This window comes from Trichechus manatus, unplaced genomic scaffold (genome assembly GCF_000243295.1).
Source record: "Trichechus manatus latirostris isolate Lorelei unplaced genomic scaffold, TriManLat1.0 scaffold00181, whole genome shotgun sequence".
Taxonomy (NCBI): Eukaryota; Metazoa; Chordata; class Mammalia; order Sirenia; family Trichechidae; genus Trichechus; species Trichechus manatus.
The window spans coordinates 2,956,874-2,976,346 of record NW_004444117.1 but is presented as its reverse complement, the minus strand read 5'-3'; the positions used below and the strand labels follow the sequence as shown (position 1 = coordinate 2,976,346).

General features: G+C 47.9%; 2 protein-coding genes across 6 annotated transcripts in view; both read left to right on the top strand.

Annotated features, from left to right (window-relative positions):
* Positions 1 to 9,025, top strand: part of TBC1D9B (TBC1 domain family member 9B) — a 48,921-nt gene extending 39,896 nt beyond the window's left edge. Inside the window, exons 17-21 of one of the 5 annotated variants that reach the window (XM_004387159.2) lie at positions 597 to 668; positions 1,967 to 2,017; positions 3,730 to 3,792; positions 4,348 to 4,454; positions 6,944 to 9,025. In XM_004387159.2, coding sequence (XP_004387216.1) covers positions 597 to 668; positions 1,967 to 2,017; positions 3,730 to 3,792; positions 4,348 to 4,454; positions 6,944 to 7,663 — 1,013 coding nt within the window. In that variant the 3' untranslated portion in view covers positions 7,664 to 9,025. The remainder of the gene's footprint in view (positions 1 to 596; positions 669 to 1,966; positions 2,018 to 3,729; positions 3,793 to 4,347; positions 4,455 to 6,943) is intronic. The other 4 variants (XM_023741453.1, XM_023741452.1, XM_004387160.2 and 1 more) reach the window with 4 other exon arrangements.
* A 7,707-nt stretch (positions 9,026 to 16,732) lies between these two features.
* Positions 16,733 to 19,473, top strand: part of MRNIP (MRN complex interacting protein) — a 22,446-nt gene continuing 19,705 nt past the window's right edge. The window contains exon 1 of the mRNA XM_004387184.2: positions 16,733 to 16,798. Coding sequence (XP_004387241.1) covers positions 16,733 to 16,798 — 66 coding nt within the window. The remainder of the gene's footprint in view (positions 16,799 to 19,473) is intronic.

The window sequence follows — 19,473 nt, the reverse complement described above, 5'->3', positions numbered from 1 at the left end:
CTGCAGGGCTCAAGGATGTTGGCTCAGATGACCACAGCTCGATTACATGCACACATACCCTCCCCTACGACCCAGGTGTGATGAAACCTCTCCTGATGCCCCCCTTTGTTCCATGGGGGCAGAAGCCCCACTCTCAGGACTGTGTGGGTCAGCACCCCCGTGCAGTGCCCTAACCATTAGCAGCTAATACAGCGGGGAGGCCAGCCGTATGTACTGACACGGAGGGGTCACCAAGATGTGTAACGTGACAAGAGCACATTGGGCACAGCTGAGGTCTGCGAATGGGTCTGTAGGAATAGAAAGCGCCCAGGAGGACGTGAGGAACCAGATCGCCATCCAGCAGGGGGGACGAGCTTCACTGCCCACACTTCACACCAACTGCTTCAAACACAATGTAAAAGTGAAAAAGTAACACGTAACTAAAGATCAGCTCTTGCCGTGAGCTCGTTGCTACGTGCTGTGATAACTGGGCCCTAAGTCACGGGGCTGACCGTAGGGGCAGGACTCGCGAGGCATGCTCACTTAGAATGTGTGCTTAGCGTCGAGAGCCCCCTTGTGTTCTCCCGCCCTCACTTTTCCTTCCTCTCTGAGCACAGCTTTGAGCCCAGAGGAGGCCGAGTCAGCCCTGGAGGCTGCCCGCTATTTCACAGAGGACAGCTCCTCAGAAGGTGAGCCAGCTCTCCCACCTCACACCATGGGCTGCATGTCTCCTCCTGGCCCTCAGAGATGGACCCTGGCCGGGGAGGGGCTACAGGCCTGGGCCCTGCCCTGAAGGCAAGAGGAAGCCGCCTCTTAGCCACGGCACTCTCCCTGAGGCCTCTTCTGTGGTGCCCCACTCTCTCTGAGGCCTTTCTCCTGGGGAACCCTCAGTCTCCTTGCGGCCTCTCTCCTGGGGTGCCCTCACTCTCCCTAAGGCCTCTCTCCTGGGGCGTCCTCACTCTCCCTAAGGCCTCTCTCCTGGGGCGCCCTCACTCTCCCTAAGGCCTCTTTCCCAGAGTGCCCCACTCACCCTGAGACCTTTCTCCTGGGGTGCCCTCATTCTCCCTGCGGCCTCCCTCTCTCCTGGAGCACCCTCACTCTCCCTAAGGCCTCTCTCCTGGGGCGCCCTCATTCTCCCTAAGGCCTCTATCCCAGAGTGCCCCACTCTCCCTGAGGCCTCTCTCCCAGGGCACCCCCACTTTCCCTGAGGTGGCCTCTCTCCCAGGGTGCCCCCACTATCCCTGATGCCTCTCTCCCAGGGTGCCCCACTCTCCCTGAGGCCTCTCTTCCAGGGTGCCCCCACTTTCCCTAAGACCTCTCTCCCGGGGTGCCCCACTCTTTCTGAGGCCTCTCTCCCAGGGCACCCCACTCTCCCTGAGGCCTCTTTCCCAGGGTGCCCCCACTTTCCCTAAGACCTGTCTCCCAGGGTGCCCCACTTTCCCTGAGGCCTCTCTCCTGGGGCACCCCTGCTCTCCCTGAGGCCTCTCTCCTGGGGTGCCCCACTCTCCCTGAGGCCTCTCTCCTGGGGCACCCCCACTCTCCCTGAGGCAGCCTCTCTCCCAGGGTGCCCCACTCTCCCTGAGGCCTCTCTCCTGGGGTGTCCCCACTCTCCCTGAGGTGACATCTCTCCCAGGGTGCCCCCATTCTCTCTAAGACCTCTCTCCCAGGGTGTCCCACCCTCTCTGAGGCCTCTCTCCTGGGGCATCCCACTTTCCCTGAGGCCTCTCTACCAGGCACCTCCACTCCCTGAGGCCTCTCTCTGGGGCCACCCCCACCCTCCCTGAAGCCTCTCTCCTGGGATGTACCACTCTTCCTGAGGTGGCCTCACCTGGGGGTACCCCAACTCCCTGAAGCCTCTCTTCTGAGGCACCCCACTCTCCCTGAGGCGGCCAGTCCCTCTGTGTTCTCACTCCTGTCTCTCTGTGTCTCTGCCTCCCTGGACCTTGGCCCACCCTCCCCACACCCTCTTCTCTGCTGTCCCCTCCAGCCTCTCCTCTGGCCTCAGATCCGGATCTTTTCCTGCCCTGGGAGGCGCAAGGTCAGTCCTGGGGGCAGCCAGGTGTTCCCTGGCACTGGGCTTCCCCAGAGCCTCTGGCTTAGCCTCCTGCCACCCTCCACGTGGTCAACAGGCCCTCCAGGACTTCACCATGAGAAGGACCGGGAACCAGGCTGCCCCTCTGTCCTCGGTGTCTGGTGGGGGCGGTTAGTGAACGAGAACAGCACGATGGGGTGTGGCTCAGGTGTGAGGGCATCAGCTCTCGGCCACATGCACAACTTATGTTGATGCCATGTTCCTAGAAAAAAAATCCAAAATGCTGTGATTGCAGCAGTGTGAAACAACAGATGGAGTTCCACATATGGATGCTGGAGCGGGGTGTTTGGTAGATGCTTGCCTTGGAAAACTTTTTAATGTTCCACATCATCTTTTCGTTAAAGGAAAAATACATGCCTTGAATGCCTATTAGGACACAACCCTGTGCTACTATGAAAAGTCGTTGGGAGCATCTGATCCAGGGAGGGGGCATTCTGGGCCCTGGGGTTTTGGCGAATGAACTGGTGGTTTGTAATGCACCTCCAAAATGGGTTGTATCTGTGCCCTGTAATTTCATGAGGAACTGTTCCAATGGGGAAAATGAAAATAGCATGTGTTAAGATAACCCAGTGGATAGTGCCAAAAGCTTACTTGAATTTGAATATTAAGTTTGAGGACCTTGATTTCAAGTATACAAAACCAAAGAAGGAGGTGCACCTTCTACTGTTGTACTCAGAAACTGGGCAAGTCGGGGATGCTTAAGGATTGTCCCCGGCACTCCTAGGAGAGGCTGGGGACAGTGGCACAGAGCCCTGTCCTCAGACCCCCTCCCCCCATTGCCTCAAGCTGATGTGGCAGTCGCAGGTCAAATTGGTAACTAGGATTTCTCTGATTTTTGCCTTTTTCTAGCAGAAACTACAGAAATCATTGGTTCTTGGAGTTTTTGTCCATAATATGCATCAGCATTCATTTAAAAAGCAGCGTGGCCAGCATTTCAAATACCAGCAGGGTCACTGATGGTGGACAGGTTTCCATGGAGCTTCCAGATTAAGACACAGTAGGAGGGCAAAAAAGAAAAAACTGTGGTGAGACTTGTCTTCCTCTGAAGAAGAGGAAGTGAGGGCTCAGTGGCTTCTTTTAATGTAATCAGATGAAGAAGTGGTAGACACCAGACTTTTCTGGAGCCACGGAGGCTAGATGGACCCCTGAAACTATTGCCCTGGGATAATATTTAAATCTTAAACCAAAAATATCCCCTGAAGTCTTCTTAAAACCAAGCAATAGTCTAGCTTAACTAATAAACAGGGTTTGTCTTGAGCATTATGCTCTTTTAAGAATGATCTGTATGGGATCGAATTGACAACAGCAACTCGAAAGATTAGATAGGAACCTTAGGGGGCAGTGAGTTTATGTTAATCGGGGAGGAACAACTCAGAAAAGGAGGGGGAGAATGGTTGCACAACTCAAAGAATGTAATCAGTGTCACTGAATGGTACATGTAAAAATTGTTGAATTGGTGTGTGTTTTGCTGTGTATATTATCAACAACAACAAAAAAAAGAAATGGCCAAACCCTTGCTGCTGGTGCTTATTGGGGTGGGCCTCACACAAGGGCCCACACCCGAGCCTGGCTCTGCAGGAGAACCACAGACCAGCCGTCTCAAGGAGTCAGGACATAAGAACGTTCTCTGTGTTCTTTTTATTTTTCTGGTGGTCCAGAAGCACTCCCACAAGAAGAGCAAGAGGGAGCTGACAATGAGGATGTCCGAGAAAAAAGAGGAGGTACAGGCCACGCTCCAGCTGGTGCTGTTGGGGACACGGAGCTTCCCCTGCCCAGGGGAGATGGCACACCTGGCCTCTGGCCCGTCCCTCTCCCTCATGGAGTGGGTCTGATGCTGGGATGTGACTGGCCCAGCTCAGCAGCTGCCCACACAGGCGCAGTTCTCCCGTCAGCCCTGGGCTGTAACTGTGGTGGCTGGGATACCCCCAACTACCACCTGCTTTCTGCCAGGACCCTCTAGCTCAGCCAGCATCGTCCCTCCCATGCTGTGCCCCCACCAGCCTTCTGAGTGGTTTTGTCACCACCTTGGGGAGGGAAGTCTGGGCCATCTTCATCAGCTTAGGTCAGACCAACTTCAGCAAAACTCAGGGGAGCCCCAAGGGTGTTCTGGGTGTTTTTTTCCCATCGCCATCTCCCCAAATGTGGAGGTGTTTCATAACAGGGCCTGGGTCACTCCATGCCTGAGAAGAGCCAAGCCCAACTCCTGCTGCCAGCCCCCAGCCCCTTGTATCTCCTTTTACAGATGGAGATTAATCTCTTTTTTTCTCACTGTGCAGAGGAGAAGGGGACCAGCCCTCAGGACTATCGACACTACCTCCGAATGTGGGCCCAGGAGAAGGAGGCTCAGAAGGAGACTATCAAGGATCTTCCCAAGATGAACCAGGTAGGCTCAGTCAGAGCCCACAACAGACATTTCTGGAGAGTTCCAACCAAGACTGGAACCTGAAACACCCTCCTCACCTCAACCCCCACACTCCCAGCAACCTCCTGTAGGGTGGGACTCTCTTCTCGACACCCAGAGCCCTCAGTGCAGAATGGTGGTCAGCGGTGACTTGAGAAAGACAATGACTAAGGCTTCAGGGCATGGTACAGGTGGTATTTCCATGGTTACCATGTACTTAGATTTAATCCATATCCATAAACTAGAGAAACACAGGGAAAGGTTAGTTTCCAAGACCTCCCAGGCCTTGCCCAAGCTTCTGCGCGTGAGGCCCCCTACCCTGCACGACTGAGGAGGGCTGCTGCCCACTTGCTGGTCCCAGACTGGGGGATCTGTGTCTACCCAGGGTTTCACCACCAGGAAGTGAGACCCTGGATTCAGACCCCAAACATCTAACCATGGCCGCGGGCCAGGCCCCATGCTGGCTTTTGCTGAGGAGGACCCTGCAGCCTGAGCACACCCCTACCTGCAGGCCTGAAGAACGGGATGCCCCGTAAAGGGAGGCTCCATACCGAGTGTGAGGTTGAGGCGCCAACCCTGGCCTCTCCACCCTTCACCCCAGTGGCCCAGGTTGCTTTCATGGCCCCCTAGAGAACCTCCTTGAAGGGCAAAGCTGAAGTTGCTTCTGATTAAAAATGTAAAAAGCCGGAGGTGATTCCAAAACACATTGAAGAAGGCCTTGTGGCAACTGCTTCTAGAAAGTCACAATAGGAATAGATCTTTCTCTGCTGACTTAGGAAAGAGGGAGAGGCCCCAAATCAGACCTCATCTCTACTTGCAGAAAGAGAGGCAGCTGGAAAAGAAAGTCCTTTTTTTGTTGTTTTTACTGTGGTAAAGTATATAGTATAACAAAACATTTGCCTCTTCAACCATTTACATATGTACAACTCAGTGACACTAATTATTTCACCATGTTGTACAACTATCACGACTATCTGTTTCCAAATTTTTCCATTATCTTTAGTAGAAATTCAGTGCCTCTTACACAATAACTTTCCATTTCCCCTCCCACATGCCCTGGTAACCATTAATAAACTTTGGCCTGTATATACACTTGCCTATTCTAGATACCTTATGTAAGTGAGATCATACAGTATTTGTCCTTTTGTGTCTCACTTATTTTATTCAGCATAATGTTTTCAAGGTTCATCCATGTCATACCGTGTATCAGAGCTTCATTTTTCTTTTTAGCTGAATAATACCACATTTTCTTTATCCATTCATCTGTTGATAGACACTTAGGTTGTTTCCACCTTTTGGCTACTGTGAATAATGCTGCAGTGAACATTGGTGTACAAGTATCTGTGTCTTAGTCATCTAGTGCTGCTATAACAGAAATTACCACAAGTGGATGGCTTAACAAAGAGAAATTTATTCTCTCACAGTCCGGTAGGCTACAAGTCCAAATTCAGGGTGTCAGCTCCAGGGGAAGGCTTTCTCTTCTCTGTCGGCTCTGGAGGAAGGTCCTTGTTATCAGTCTTCCCTTGGTCTGGGAGCATCTCAGTGCAGGAACCTCAGGTCCAAAGAACACAGTCGGCTCCTGGGGCTGCCTTCTTGGTGCTGTGATGTTCCCATGTCTCTCCTCGCTTCTGTCTTTTATATCTCAGAAGAGACTGGCTTAAGACACTATCTAATCTTGTAGACTTCATCAGTATAACTGCCGCTGATCCATCTTATTACATCATAGTGATAGAGTTTACAACACATAAGGAAATCACATCAGATTACAAAATGGTACACAGTCATACAATACTGGGAATCATTACCTAGCCAAGTTGACAGATATTTTGGGGGTACACAATTCAATCCTTGACAGTTTGCATTCCGGCTTTCATGTCTCTTGGGTATATACCTAGGAGTGGAATTGCTGAGTCATATGATGGTGCAGTGGTTAAAGCTATCAGCTGCTAACCAAAAGGTCAGCAGTTCGAACCCACCAGCCATTCTAAGGGAGAGAGATGTGACAGTCTGCTTCCATAAAGATTACAGCCTTGGAAACCCTGTGAGGCAGTTCTACTCTGTCCTATAGCATCGCTGAGTTGGAAACGACTGAATGGCAGTGGGTTTGGGTTTGGTTTGGTTTATGGTAATTCTGTGTTTAACTTTCTGAGGAACTGCCACACAGCAGCTGTACCATTTTACAGTCCCATCAACAATGAATGAGTTTCAGTTTCCCCACATCCTCATCAAAACTTGTTTTCCCTTTTAAGAAAGTCCTTTTAAGGGCTGTGTGACATTGGTCAAGTTACTTTCCCACTCTGAGCCTCAGTTTCCTAACCTGTGGAATGGGAATGATAAGGCACAGGTTTGTGGAGATGAATAACAAGACAACACTAGTTAGAATGGCAGCATCATCAGTCCGGCTGATATGAGTGCTGCCTGCCCCATTATTTACCATCTCCCTGTTCTCTTTCTGTTTTTCTCCTAAAAAGGAACAGTTTATTGAGCTGTGCAAAACACTTTACAACATGTTCAGCGAAGACCCCATGGAGCAGGACTTGTACCATGCCATCGCCACCGTGGCCAGCCTTCTTCTCCGCATTGGTGAGGTCGGTAAGAAGTTTTCAGTCCGGGCAGGCAGGAAGTCCAGGGACATTGCCTGCAGTGGAGACCATGACAGAGCCACTGCAGCCACTGTGGAGGTGGAATCCCCAGTGCCAGAGCTCCATCAGGACACAGCCTGGGAACCTCAGCTGTCAGCTGCAGGGGACCTCCAGGCCAAAGCCAGTGGAGACACCCACCTTGGGAAGGCACCACAGGAGAGCCAGGTGGTGGGCGAAGGGGGCAGCGGTGAGGGGCAAGGCTCACCCTCCCAGCTTCTGTCCGATGATGAAACCAAAGACGACATGTCCATGTCCTCCTATTCGGTGGTCAGCACAGGCTCGCTGCAGTGTGAAGACCTCACGGATGACACGGTGCTGGTGGGCGGGGAGGTCAGCAGCCACGTCGCCGCTGCCCACTGCGAGGGCACTGTTGATGCTGACTGGTGCATTTCCTTTGAGCAGATCCTGGCCTCCATCCTGACAGAGTCTGTGCTGGTGAACTTCTTTGAGAAGAGGGTGGACATTGGGCTCAAGATCAAGGACCAAAAGAAGGTGGAAAGGCAGTTTAGCACGTCCAGTGACCATGAGCAGTCTGGGGTTTCCGGCTGAGCTCTGTGTCAGAATGGCTCGGATAAGGCTGTGGAAGTGGGGACTGGCCTCTCGTTTCCTACTTCCCTCCTTCTCCTCCCCGCTTTCTGTTCTTTACTTAAAGATGCACCCCTTACAGGCCTCCCCAAGAGAGGCAAGAGTTGTAAATGGAAAGAAGGCTGGTACAGGCCCAGTTGCCTTAGATGGATTCTCCAGGCCTGGGTCTCCTGGGCTCCTGGAGGCAGGCAGCTGTCTCTGAGGCACAGAAGAGGTCCTCCCTACCCCAGCTTCCTCTCTGTGCAGCAGGAACCCACCTGAGCCTGGGCCACACCCTGTGTAGTCTCAGAGGTTCTCAGATCTGCCTCCACTTGCCTAATGCCCTCTGCACCCTGCACCCTCCACAACTGAGCGTGGGTGCACTGTGGCCAGACCACGCTGGTCTTCTCTGTTCATAGGACACGCCCGCAGCTGTGTGATCCAGGGTCCTTGGCTGCCATTTGGCACCAGGTAGGGGGGTCATGTGCTTGTTGGGCACCCAATGAGGCAAAACCCTCAAGGTGCTCTCAAGGATCCCCTGAGCTTGAGTCCCTGTCAGGGCCAAGAGAGGACTGAGGGACATGAGGCAGAAATGGGAGCAGTGTGGGTGCATCATTCAGGTGTTACTTTAAATGCTGTTTCAGCTCATCCTCACCATTAATTTCAAAAGCACATCCCTCCGATCCGGAGAGATTTCCTTGTATTCATTTCACGTGGCTAAAAATAACACTGTGCTCAATGCCTTAATAAACCCCTGAAAGAAAGAAACACCACACTGTGTACAGTGCCTAAATAAATCCCCTCTGCACTGCGTAGGCCTCGCCTCTCCCTGGGCAATTCAGGAGGCTCAGCGAAAGTTACTCCCCTGCCCCAGAGGATAGGGGACTGGAAGGGGCTGACCTGTGTGATGGGAACCACCCAAGTGATCCCTCCACAGGGCTAAGTGCAGGGAGAGGCTGGTCCACCTGGGCTGCAGAAGCCATCTCTGGGGTCACAGGTGACCAGTGGGGGCCTCCCAGTCTGCATCAGGGGGCAGAGCCGGGAGGGCCCCTCACCTGCAACAGGACACGGGGCCACTCTTGTCTCTGCTAAAAGAAGTATCTCTGTGGCCATTTGTTTTTAATTCATCAGCTTTATTGAGGATAATTTATATACCATAAAATCCACTTGTTTTTAATGTAGAATTCAGTGATTTTTGGTAAATTTACAGAGATGTGCAGCCATCACTACAATCCAATTTTAGAACATTTCTGTCATCCCAAGGAGCCCTGGTGGCTCATGGGTTAAAGAGCTCGGCTGCTAACTAAAAACGTCAGCATTTCAAACCCACCAGCTGCTCCACAGAAGAAAGATGTGGCAGTCTGCTTCCATAAAGATTTACAGCCTTGGTACCCCTATGAGGCAGTTCTGCTCTGTCCTGGAGGGTCGCTATGAGTCGGAATCAGCTCAAAGGTAATGGGTTTGGTTTTGCAATTTTTCTATCATCCCAGAAAGACCACTCCTGCCCATTTGCAGTCAATTCCATCCCCTGCCCCAGGCAACAACTAATCTACTTTCTGACTCTAGACCTTAAGGCTGGTTTTTCAAGCAGCAAATGCTGTACATGATTTTACTTTGTTCACAACTGTTATGTCACATCTTCAATAAATGCAGCAAAACAACATCAAGGAAACTGAACCAACAACTCTTCTCATTCCTTAAAAAATGAATAATAAATTGGACAGTGTAATTTCCTCTCCAGTATTTTTACATACTGACCACATGCTTTGCCTTAAAGTAATTTCAATAAATTTCAAAGGACTTGCACCAAAAAGGCTATGTTCTTAGGCCATAATGCAATTAAGAGACACATAAGAAGCCCACACATGTGGCATTTTAAAATCTTAAGTTGACTAAATCAATTAAAAAGATTTGAGATAACTTGGAGTTTGGATAAATGCTTTAAATACCATGCAGAAGTATAAACTTGGGAATACATTAAAGGAATTAAACGAGAATATGAAAGGATCCTAGCCTTTCCACATAATAAAAGAACAAAAAAAATGTGCAGTAGTACTTTCATCTATTAATCGTTCTGAGATGTTAAAAATATTTAACAACCAGAACACTAAATAATATATGGATAATGCAATTAAACATTTTAAATATATTCTTTTTATTCTGTTTAAGTGTGAATATTATATTTTTAAACTGCTTACCAAGTGATATAAACTGTACCAAAAATCATTCATCAAATAATTCGTATGATTTCCAAGAAAAAAAATCTGTATATGAATTATAAAGGATTGCATGTTTATGGCAGAAAGGTGGATTAAATAGAAAAACTATTTTTCCTAGTACTTAAAACTACTACTCAGTATTTTGGTGTGTTTTTTTTTTTTTTTAACACTCTTTGCAGATGTGTTCTGCTCTCAGCCACTATAATAACTCAAACGTGAAAATAAATGAGCCCTGGCAGCACAGTGATTAAGCGCTCAGCTGCTAACGGAAAGGTCAGCAGTTGGAACCCACCAGTTGCTCCATGGGAGAGATTCATAGCCTTGGCTAGCAAGCGGCCATCTAAGATGCATTAATTGGTCCTAACCACTTGGAGTAAAGGAGAATGAAGAACACCAAAGACACAAAGTATTAGCCCAAGAGACAGAAAGGGCCACATAGACCAGAGACTTGATCAGCCTGAGACCAGAAGAACTAGATGGTGCCTGGCTACCACCAGTGACCACCCTGACAGGAAACACAACAGAGAGTCCCTGATGGAGCGGGGGAAGGGTGGGGTGCAGAACTCAAATTCTAATAAAAAGACCAGACTTAATGATCTGACTGAGACTGGAGGAACCCCAGAAGGCATGGCCCCCGGACTCTGTCAACGCAGAAGTAAAACAGTTCCTGACGCCAACTGTTCAGATAAAGATTGGACTGGACTGTGGGACAGTGAAGAGTGTGCTTCTTAGCTCAAGTAGATACGTGAGACTAAATGGCAGCTACTGTGTGGAGGTGAGATGAGAAGGCAGAGAGGGTTAGGAGCTGGTTGAATAGACACGGGAAATCCGAGGTGGAAAGGAGGGGTGTGCTGTCACGGTATAGGGAGAGCAATTAGGTTCACATAACAATGGATGTATAAATTTTTGTATGAGAGACTAACTTGAATTGTAAACTTTCCACTTAAACTACAACAATAAAAAAAAAAAAAATGGGGAAAAGATTTACAGCCTTGGAAACCCTATGGGGCAGTTCTACTGTGCCCTGTAGGGTCACTAAGAGTCAGAATTGTGAAAATAAGTGAAGACCATCCAAATGAGAACAAAGGCTAGTTATTCAAAGCTTGCTATTGCAAGGGAGTCAGTCACTATCACTGGCATTTGAGAGGCTTAAAGGCAGGCAGAGGAGTGGGAGAGCTTTACAATAAAATAAAAGGGGGAGGCTTCAGGTATCTTTACTGGAGGTTGTTGGCAAGGGGAGACTGGAGTTGGGCTTAGAAAGGGGATGTCTTATGTGATTAGTTTGGGGAGTTTATTTGGCTGTCTCTGGTTTGGTCAAGTGCGGAGAGTGATGTGAAGAACCAGGAGGCTGGCAGTCCCGACCAAGACTTGGCCATTATTAGCTGGTTGCTGTAGAGGCTATAGGCCAGAGTTCTGTTGTCATATATGGTCTGGTCATTGTCCCTTTGTATATTCAGCCTCTCAAACATAATTTTTCTAACTAATTTGGTTTTTTTTCTTCCTGATATATGCTTATTGTGCAAATTTGGAAAATAAAATAATCAAATTATCTATAACCCTACCCCTACCCCAACCTGGAAATAAATAATGGCCAGTTTAACATAGAGATTATGTATATTTTTCTTACCTCCTTGCTTCCCAACAGCACACGTGCTAGCGTTTTCATTTCAAACTCTGTAATGACTGCACAATGGTATGATTTATCGTAAGCAACCATCCTGTAGAACATTTACTTCCATTTTCTCCGCAGTAAACTAGTTGTTGTTAAATGCTGTCAAGTCAGTTCCGACTCATAGACCCTATGTACAACAGAATGAAACACTATCCAGTCCTGCTCCATCCTCACAGTTGTTGCTGTGTTTGAGCCCATAGTTGCAGCCATTGTATCAGTCCATCTCTTTAAGGGTCTTTCTCTTTTTCACTGACCCTCTACTTTATTAAGCATGATGTCCTTCTCCAGGGACTGGTCCCTCCTGATAACATGTCCAAAGTATGTAAGACGAAGTCTCGCCATCTTCGCTTCTAAGGAGTACTCTGGCTATACTTCTTCCAAGACAGATTCGTTTGTTCTTCCGGCAGTCCATGGTATATTCAATATTCTTTCCCAACACCATAATTCAATAATAATTCAAATGCATCAGTTATTCTGTCTTCCTTATTCATTGTCCAGCTTCCGCATGCATATAAGGTGATTGAAAACACCATGGCTTCGGTCAGGCTCACATTAGTCCTCGAAGTGACAATGTTGCTTTTTAACACCTTGAAGAGGTCTTTTGCAGCAGATTTGTCCAATGCAATGTGTCGTTTGATTTCTTGACTGCTGCTGCTATGGGCGTTGATTGTGGATCCAAGTAAAATTAAATCATTGACAACTTCAATCTTTTCTCCCTTTATCATGATGTTGCTTATTGGTCCAGTTGTGAGAATTTTTGTTTCTTTATGTTGAGGTGTAATCCATACTGAAGGCTGTAGTCTTTCATCTTTATCAGTAAGTGCTTCAAATCCTCTTCGCTTTCAGCAAGCAAGGTTGTGTCATCTGCATATCGCAGGCTGTTAATGAGTCTTTCTCCAATCCTGATGCCCCATTCTTCTTCATACAGTCCAGCTTCTAGGATTATTTGCTCAGCATACAGATTGAATTAAGTATGGTGAAAGGATACAACTCTGACACACACCTTTCCTGATTTCAAACTACGCAGTATCCCCTTGTTCTGTTCAAACGACTGCGTCTTGGTCTAGGTACAGGTTCCGCATGAGCACAATCAAGTGTTCTGGAATTCTCATTCTTCGCAATGTTATCCATAATTTGTTATTGTAAAAATGATGTGGGAGTGGTGTCTGACCTCCTCTAACTTCACAAGGGGGAAGGAGAATCAAGATCAACAGCCTAAGGCTGATTGCTATGATGTGGAAGTCAGACATACCTCCTCTCTCTGCAGTCTTTACCTATTCTGACACCATCTGTCCCTCCCACAGCACTCTCTACTTCTCTGCTGGGTTTGACAATTCATTGCAATGGAAACAGAGAACTCACAGACAATACTCATGATTATGGGGTTTATTAGAGAAGTAACAGGTTACAATTCAGGTTCAGGAACTCTCAGGATACAGTTCTTCGATCAGGATAGCCTCTTCTCATCCATGCCCGCAGGCACGCTTCTTTCTAGCCCTTGGCTCCTCAGCCCCTTGGTGACCCCTTGGACCAGCCTCTGCCCTGCTTGGGCAAGTGTTACAAAGCTTTTTCAGCTCTGCTGCTAAGTGCCCAGAGACACCCCACTCTGCTTATAAGCCTCAGCCTGAAGGTGCTCAGCTCTACCTCCATGGGTTGGCAAACCTAGCTATACCAAGTGTCAGGAAGCACCTTACTCAGCCAGCAAGCCTCCTGCCTGAAGGCGCTCAGCTTTCTCCCTCCATAGGCCTCTGCTGCTGCTGTTTCTCTGTCACCACTTCTAGCCATCTTCAGTGTTACAGCCCTGTCTGTCTCCTGGTTTCAGGAGCTTCTCAGCAGTTCCAAAAGACACAGTCCACTCTTGGCTTTTCTTTCTTGGTGGTGATGAGATCCTCTCCTCCCCACTCTGGGAGGGCTCATTTTAAACCTACGGGGATGGCAAAATTGACCAATCCCTTTGTTAGGGTTCCATATACCTTATTATATAGTCCCACTCAATCACTGTGTGTGAGTCACAAAGACTATGGTAGAAGGGCCATATTAAGTAATTCATTGCACCACAGTCGAATGCCTTTGCACAGTCAATAAAACACAGGTAAACATCTTTCTGGTATTCTCTGCTTTCAGCCAAGATCCATCTGACATGAGCAATGATATCCTTCATTCTACGTCCTCTTCTGAATCCAGCTTGAATTTCTCAAAGTTCCCTGTCTATGTACTGCTGCAACCATTTTTTAATTATCTTCTATAAAATTTTACTTGCGAGTGGTATTAATGATATTGTTCGATAATTTCCACATTCTGTTGGATCACTTTTCTTTGGAATGGGGACAATAAGGATCTCTTCCAGCCTGTTGGCCAGGTAGCTGTCTTCCAAATTTGCATAGATGAGTGAGTGCTCCCATGTTGCATCCGTTTGTTGAAACATCTCAATTAGTATTCTGTCAATTCCTGGAGCCTCACTTTTCACTAATGTCTTCAGTGCAGCTTCAATGTCTTCCTTCAATACCATCAGTTCTTGCTCATATGCTGCCTCCTGAAATGGTTGAACACTGACCAATTCTTTTTGGTACAGTGACTCTGTATTCCTTCCACCTTCTTTTGATGCTTCCTGCATCCTTTAATATTTTCCCTGTAGAATCCTCCAGTGTTGCCACTTGAGGCTTGAATTTTTTCTTCTGTTCTTTCAGCTTGAGAAATGTCGAGTGTGTTTTTCCCTTTTCGTTTTCTAACTGCAGGTCTTTGCATATTTCATCATAATACTTTGTCTTCTCAAGCCACCCTTTGAAATCTTCTGTTCAGCTCCTTTACTTCATCATTTCTTCCATTCACTTTAGCTATTCTACATTCAAGAGCAAGTTTGAGTCTCTTCTGATATCCATTTTGTTATTTTTTTTCCTGTCTTTTTAATGACCTTTTGCTTTCTTCATGAATGATGCCCTTGATGTCATCCCACAACTTGTCTGGTCTTTGGTTATTAGTGTTCAGTGGGTCAAATCTCTTCTTGAGATCGTCTCTAAACTCAGGTGGGATATACTCAGGGTCATAGTTTGGCTCTCGTGGACTTGTTTTAATTTTCTTCAGCTTCAACTTGAACTTGCATATGAACAATTGATGGTCTGTTCCAAAGTTGGCATCTGGTCTTGTTCTGACTGATAATATTGGGCTTCTTCATCATCTCTTTCCACAGATGTAGTTTATTTGAATCCTGGGTATTCCATCCATTGAGGTCCATGTGTATAGTTGCCATTCATGTTATTGAAAAAAGATATTTGCAATGAATAGGTCGTTGGTCTTGCTAAATTCTATCATTCAATCTCCGGTATCGTTTCTATTAAGAAGGCCGTAAGTTCCAACTACTGATCCTTCTTCGTTTCCAACTTTCACATTCCAATCACCAGTAATTATCACTGCATTTTGATTGCATGTTTGATCAATTTCAGATTGTAGAAGTTGGTAAAAATCTTCAATTTCATCTTTGGCCTTAGTGGTTGGTGCATAAATTTGAATAATAATCATATTAACTGGTCTTCCTTGTAGGTGTATGGATATTACCCTATCACTGACAGTGCTGTACTTTAGGATAAAACCAAAAACCAAACCCAATGCCGTCAAGTTGATTCCGACTCATAGCGACCCTATACTATATAGTAGAACTACCCCGTAGGGTTTCTAAGGAGCGGCTGGTGGATTTGAACTGCTGACCTTTTGGTTAGTAGCAGAGCTCTTAACCACTACGTCACCAGGGCTACATCTTGAAATGCTCCTTTTGACAATGAATGTGACGCTGTTCCTCTTCAATTTGTCATTCCCGGCATATTAGACCATATGATTGTCCAAATCAAAATGGCCAGTACCAGTCCATTTCAGCTCACTAATGCCTAGGATATAGATCTTTATGCATTCCATTTCATTTTTGATGATTTCCAATTTTCAGAGATTCATACTTCATACATTCCATGTTCTGATTATTAATGGTTGTTTGCAGCTGTTTCTTCTCATTTTGAGGCATGCCACCTCAGCACATGAAGATCCTTAAAGCTTGACTCCATCTACATCATTAAGGTCTACTCTACTTTGGGCAGCTCTTCCCCAATTATATTTTGAGTGCCTTCCAACCTAAAGAGCTCATCTTCCAGCACTATATCAAAGTTTCGCTACTATTCATAAGGTTTTCACTGGCCAATTTTTTAAGAAGTAGATCGCCAGGTCCTTTCAACTAGTACTAAATTATTATTAATTAGAGATTTGTGATAATATTAATAATAAACGGGTGATTCCGATCATTTTCTTAAAAGAGATAATCGCCAGATTGCTTTCCAGAATGTTTTGTCCATTTCACGGCTCTACCAACACCTTATAAGGTGGTTACCTCTCTCATCACATCCTTGCCAGAAGTGGGTGTCACTATTTAAAAAAAACTTTGTACTTTGATCAGCAAAATACGGTTTACGTAGACTGCGTTTGTTTGCTAGTGAGGCTGGTGGTGTTTTCCTGGCAGGCACACGCAAACTCCTTATGTCTCCGCTGGGGCGGCCTTAGGGTCCCGGGCGTTTGAGACAGAAGGAGTGAGTATTCCTCTCTCCTCCACCTTCCAGAGTGCAGCTGCAGGAAGGATTGGCTGTTCCTTTCCATCTTCCCCCCTTCTCCATCTCCCTCTCCGGGAAGCGTGGGTAGGGTGAGCTCAGCATTTCCCTGGGATGGTCGGTTCTCTGGGCTCCAGCTCAAAGGCTAACTGACCACCCAGGACACCCAGGTGTCTTGCCGATTCCAACCCCGGGTCCCGCGGCGTGGCCAAGGCAGGGAGGCCCTCCATCTTCCTGAGCGACTGGAAGGAGAAACCGAGGGAACGAACGGTGGGACAGCAGGAGGAGGCCTTCCTTGCAACTTCAATCTTCCTATCCAGCCCAACAGAAAACGCTGGTTTAGAAAGAGACAGGAACTGGCCCGGGGTCACAGAGTGAGTCGAAACCCCTACCACGAACCCCGGCCAACTCGAACCCACGACCACACTCCACTAAGCAGCTGTGGAGAAAGCCGCGCTGATCCTGCAGCCGGAAGTGCCCAGCCGACCACAGAGGGTGCGCCGGAGGCTAGAGGGGCCGAACGCCAGTAGGAGGGGCAGGATGGGGCGGGGCCGCGGCCACGGCGGGCTCGGAGGCCGCGATGGCGCCGCCTCAGCCCGCGCGGGTACTGCGGTGCTGCAGCTGCCGTCTCTTCCAGGCGCACCAGGTGGGTCGGGCGCCGGTCTCCCCGTCTCCGGGCGCGAGGACGACGGGCGGGACTGGCGAGACCACGGAGGCCAAGGCCTCCTTCCCGCGCCCTGCCCAGACCCTGCTCCTAGCGCGGGCGCCGCCTTGTGCGGTTGTGGGGTGTCCCTGGGGCCCAGGAAAGTGACCGTGACTGCGCTGAGGACAGGGCTTATTGGTGTCGATTCCCCTCAACGTTGTTTGGGCTTTTTGTTTTCTTCTTGCTTGGTTGTTTTACGATATGCAGAAGCTAGAGAGTAATGGTTTCTGCGGAGGCGGCTTCTCGTGAGTTTTAGCAGATAGTTGGGACATCCCCCTTTATCCAGAGCATAGTCCCCAAAGTATCTGCTCAGTTTAAAAAACAAGGGAGATGACAGTTTTTTTTAAATAAAACTGGAGAAGAAAATGTGGACGTGCCATTGAAACTTCACTAGTCAGCGCCTGGCCGCCCCCTGGTGGTAGACCTTGGCTCTGCGCTGTCTGTCCGCGTGGGAAGGAGTACACACCTCCTCTCCAGAGGAGAAACATCCGAGGCCTTGAGAATTTTAAACGGGATAATCCAACACCACCGCCGGTTGGGTCCAGTCGATTCTGACTCATGGGGACTCCGTGTGTATCAGAGTTGAACTGTGCTCCATAGGGTTTTCAATGGCTGATTTTTAGGTGTAGATAGCCAGGTCTTACTTCTGAGGTGCCACTGGATAGACTTCAATCACTAACCTTTCGATTAGCAGCTGAGTGTGTTAACTGTTTGCACCACCCTGGGACTCCAAACAGGATAATAGATATTTCTGAAACGAATTTGCTTTCCTGACTTACAAAACACAAGATGGAGGATGTCATTGAACCTATTCTTTTCTGGACCGCATTCTGTTTCCCTGCTGGCTGTCACCTAACACTGCTGTCGATATGTCTGCTTCTGACAGTTGTGTCTTCTTCCTAGTTATCTACTTCTAACCTGCTGTTCCCTGAGAGAGGATATCATCAAACTTCTTTTTTTGTTTTTGTTTATTGTTGTAATTTAGGTGAAAGTTACATTTCAAGTTGATTTCTCATACAGAAATTTATACATACATTGTTATGTGACCCTAATTGCTCTCCCTATAGCGTGACAGCACACTCCTCCTTTACACCCCTAATTTTCTATGTCCTTTCAAACAGCTCCTGACCCTCTTTGCCTTCTCATCTCACTTCCAGACAGAAGCTGCCCATCTCATGTATCTACTTGAGCTAAGAAGCACACTCTTCACAAGTATCATTTTATGTCCCACAGTCCAGTCCAATCTTTGTCTGAAGAGTTGGCCTCGGGAATTGTTTTAGTTCTGGGTTGACAGAGAGTCCAGGGGCCATGCTTTACAGGGTTCCTCCAGTCTCAGTCAGACCATTAAGTCTGATCTTTTTACTAGAATTTGAGTTCTGCACCCCACCTTTCTCCTGCTCCATCAGGGACTCTCTGTTGTGTTTCCTCTCAGGGCAGTCATTGGTGGTAGCCAGGCACTATCTAGTTTTTCTGGCCTCCGGCTGATGAAGTCTCTGGTTTGTGTGGCAGCATCAAACTTCTTTAAAGTGTATGTTAAAAAGTCAGTGAGATGCTGAATTTGCACCTGTAAGCTTCCATTTAATGCTGAGACTTTGTAAGGGCTATTTTAGGGGCTGAAGGAGCTGGGATAGTACAGTGGTTAAGTGCTTGGCTGCTAACCCAGAGGTGTGGGTGGTTCAACCCACCAGCTGCTCCTCAAGAGAAAGATGTGGCAATCTTTTTCCGTAAAGGTTACAGGCTAGACAACTTCTGGGCAACATGGCGCTATACTCAGAAGCACCACGCCATCCCTCTGCAGCAAAGATCAGAAAAACTAAGTCAGACAGAGTCACACATCAATCCTGAAACCCTAAGCATCAAATGAAGAGATAAAGAACTCAGCCAAGGATCGAATGGAATAAGAAACTGACCGAGAACAGAGAGCGAGGAAAGATACATGCAGAGGTCCCCTATCAGCTACTGAAGCATGGATCCGCCATCTTGGACTCCTATTGGAGATCAGCAAACAGGGGGTATGAGAAAGCAGCTTCACAGACCTTCCAGCAGGAGACAGAACAACTAGTAACCAGCGATATAGGCTTTCCCACCCCCCGCCCTTCTTCACCCCCACTTAGCATCCTCTGCTTCCTGCAGCCACAGTCTCTTGGCCGGGAAGCACCAGCTTCACCTCTGTGTCGCTTGGATTCCACCTGCCCACACTGGCCGGCTCCCTGGGTGCCTTTTGTTGGCTGCTGGTGTTGCTTTTTTCTGCTTCTTTAGAGTTCTTCCTTACCTCCCACCACCTTCCCCGCCTTTCTGTCAGATACCTGGCTCCATGTACCATCTTTGCTTCTTCCTGAAGGGCTGCGAAACACCGCTTGACTGTGAAACTACTTCCCAGCCCGTGCTGCCATGCTGGTGGGACCCCCAGGTCTTTTTTATTTGTTTGTTTATTTGCCCTGATTCGTTCTGTTTTGATTTGTTTGTTTGTTTTCTTTTTCTTTTCTTGGCTTGGGAGCCCTTTCTAGTTGGGCAGTACCGCGCGACTTGGAAGCTACTCCCTTACTCTGCTCAGACACACAGGGACATCCCTGGGGGCATTTCTTTTCTCTTGTTTTTTTTTTTTTTTCTTTTTTTCT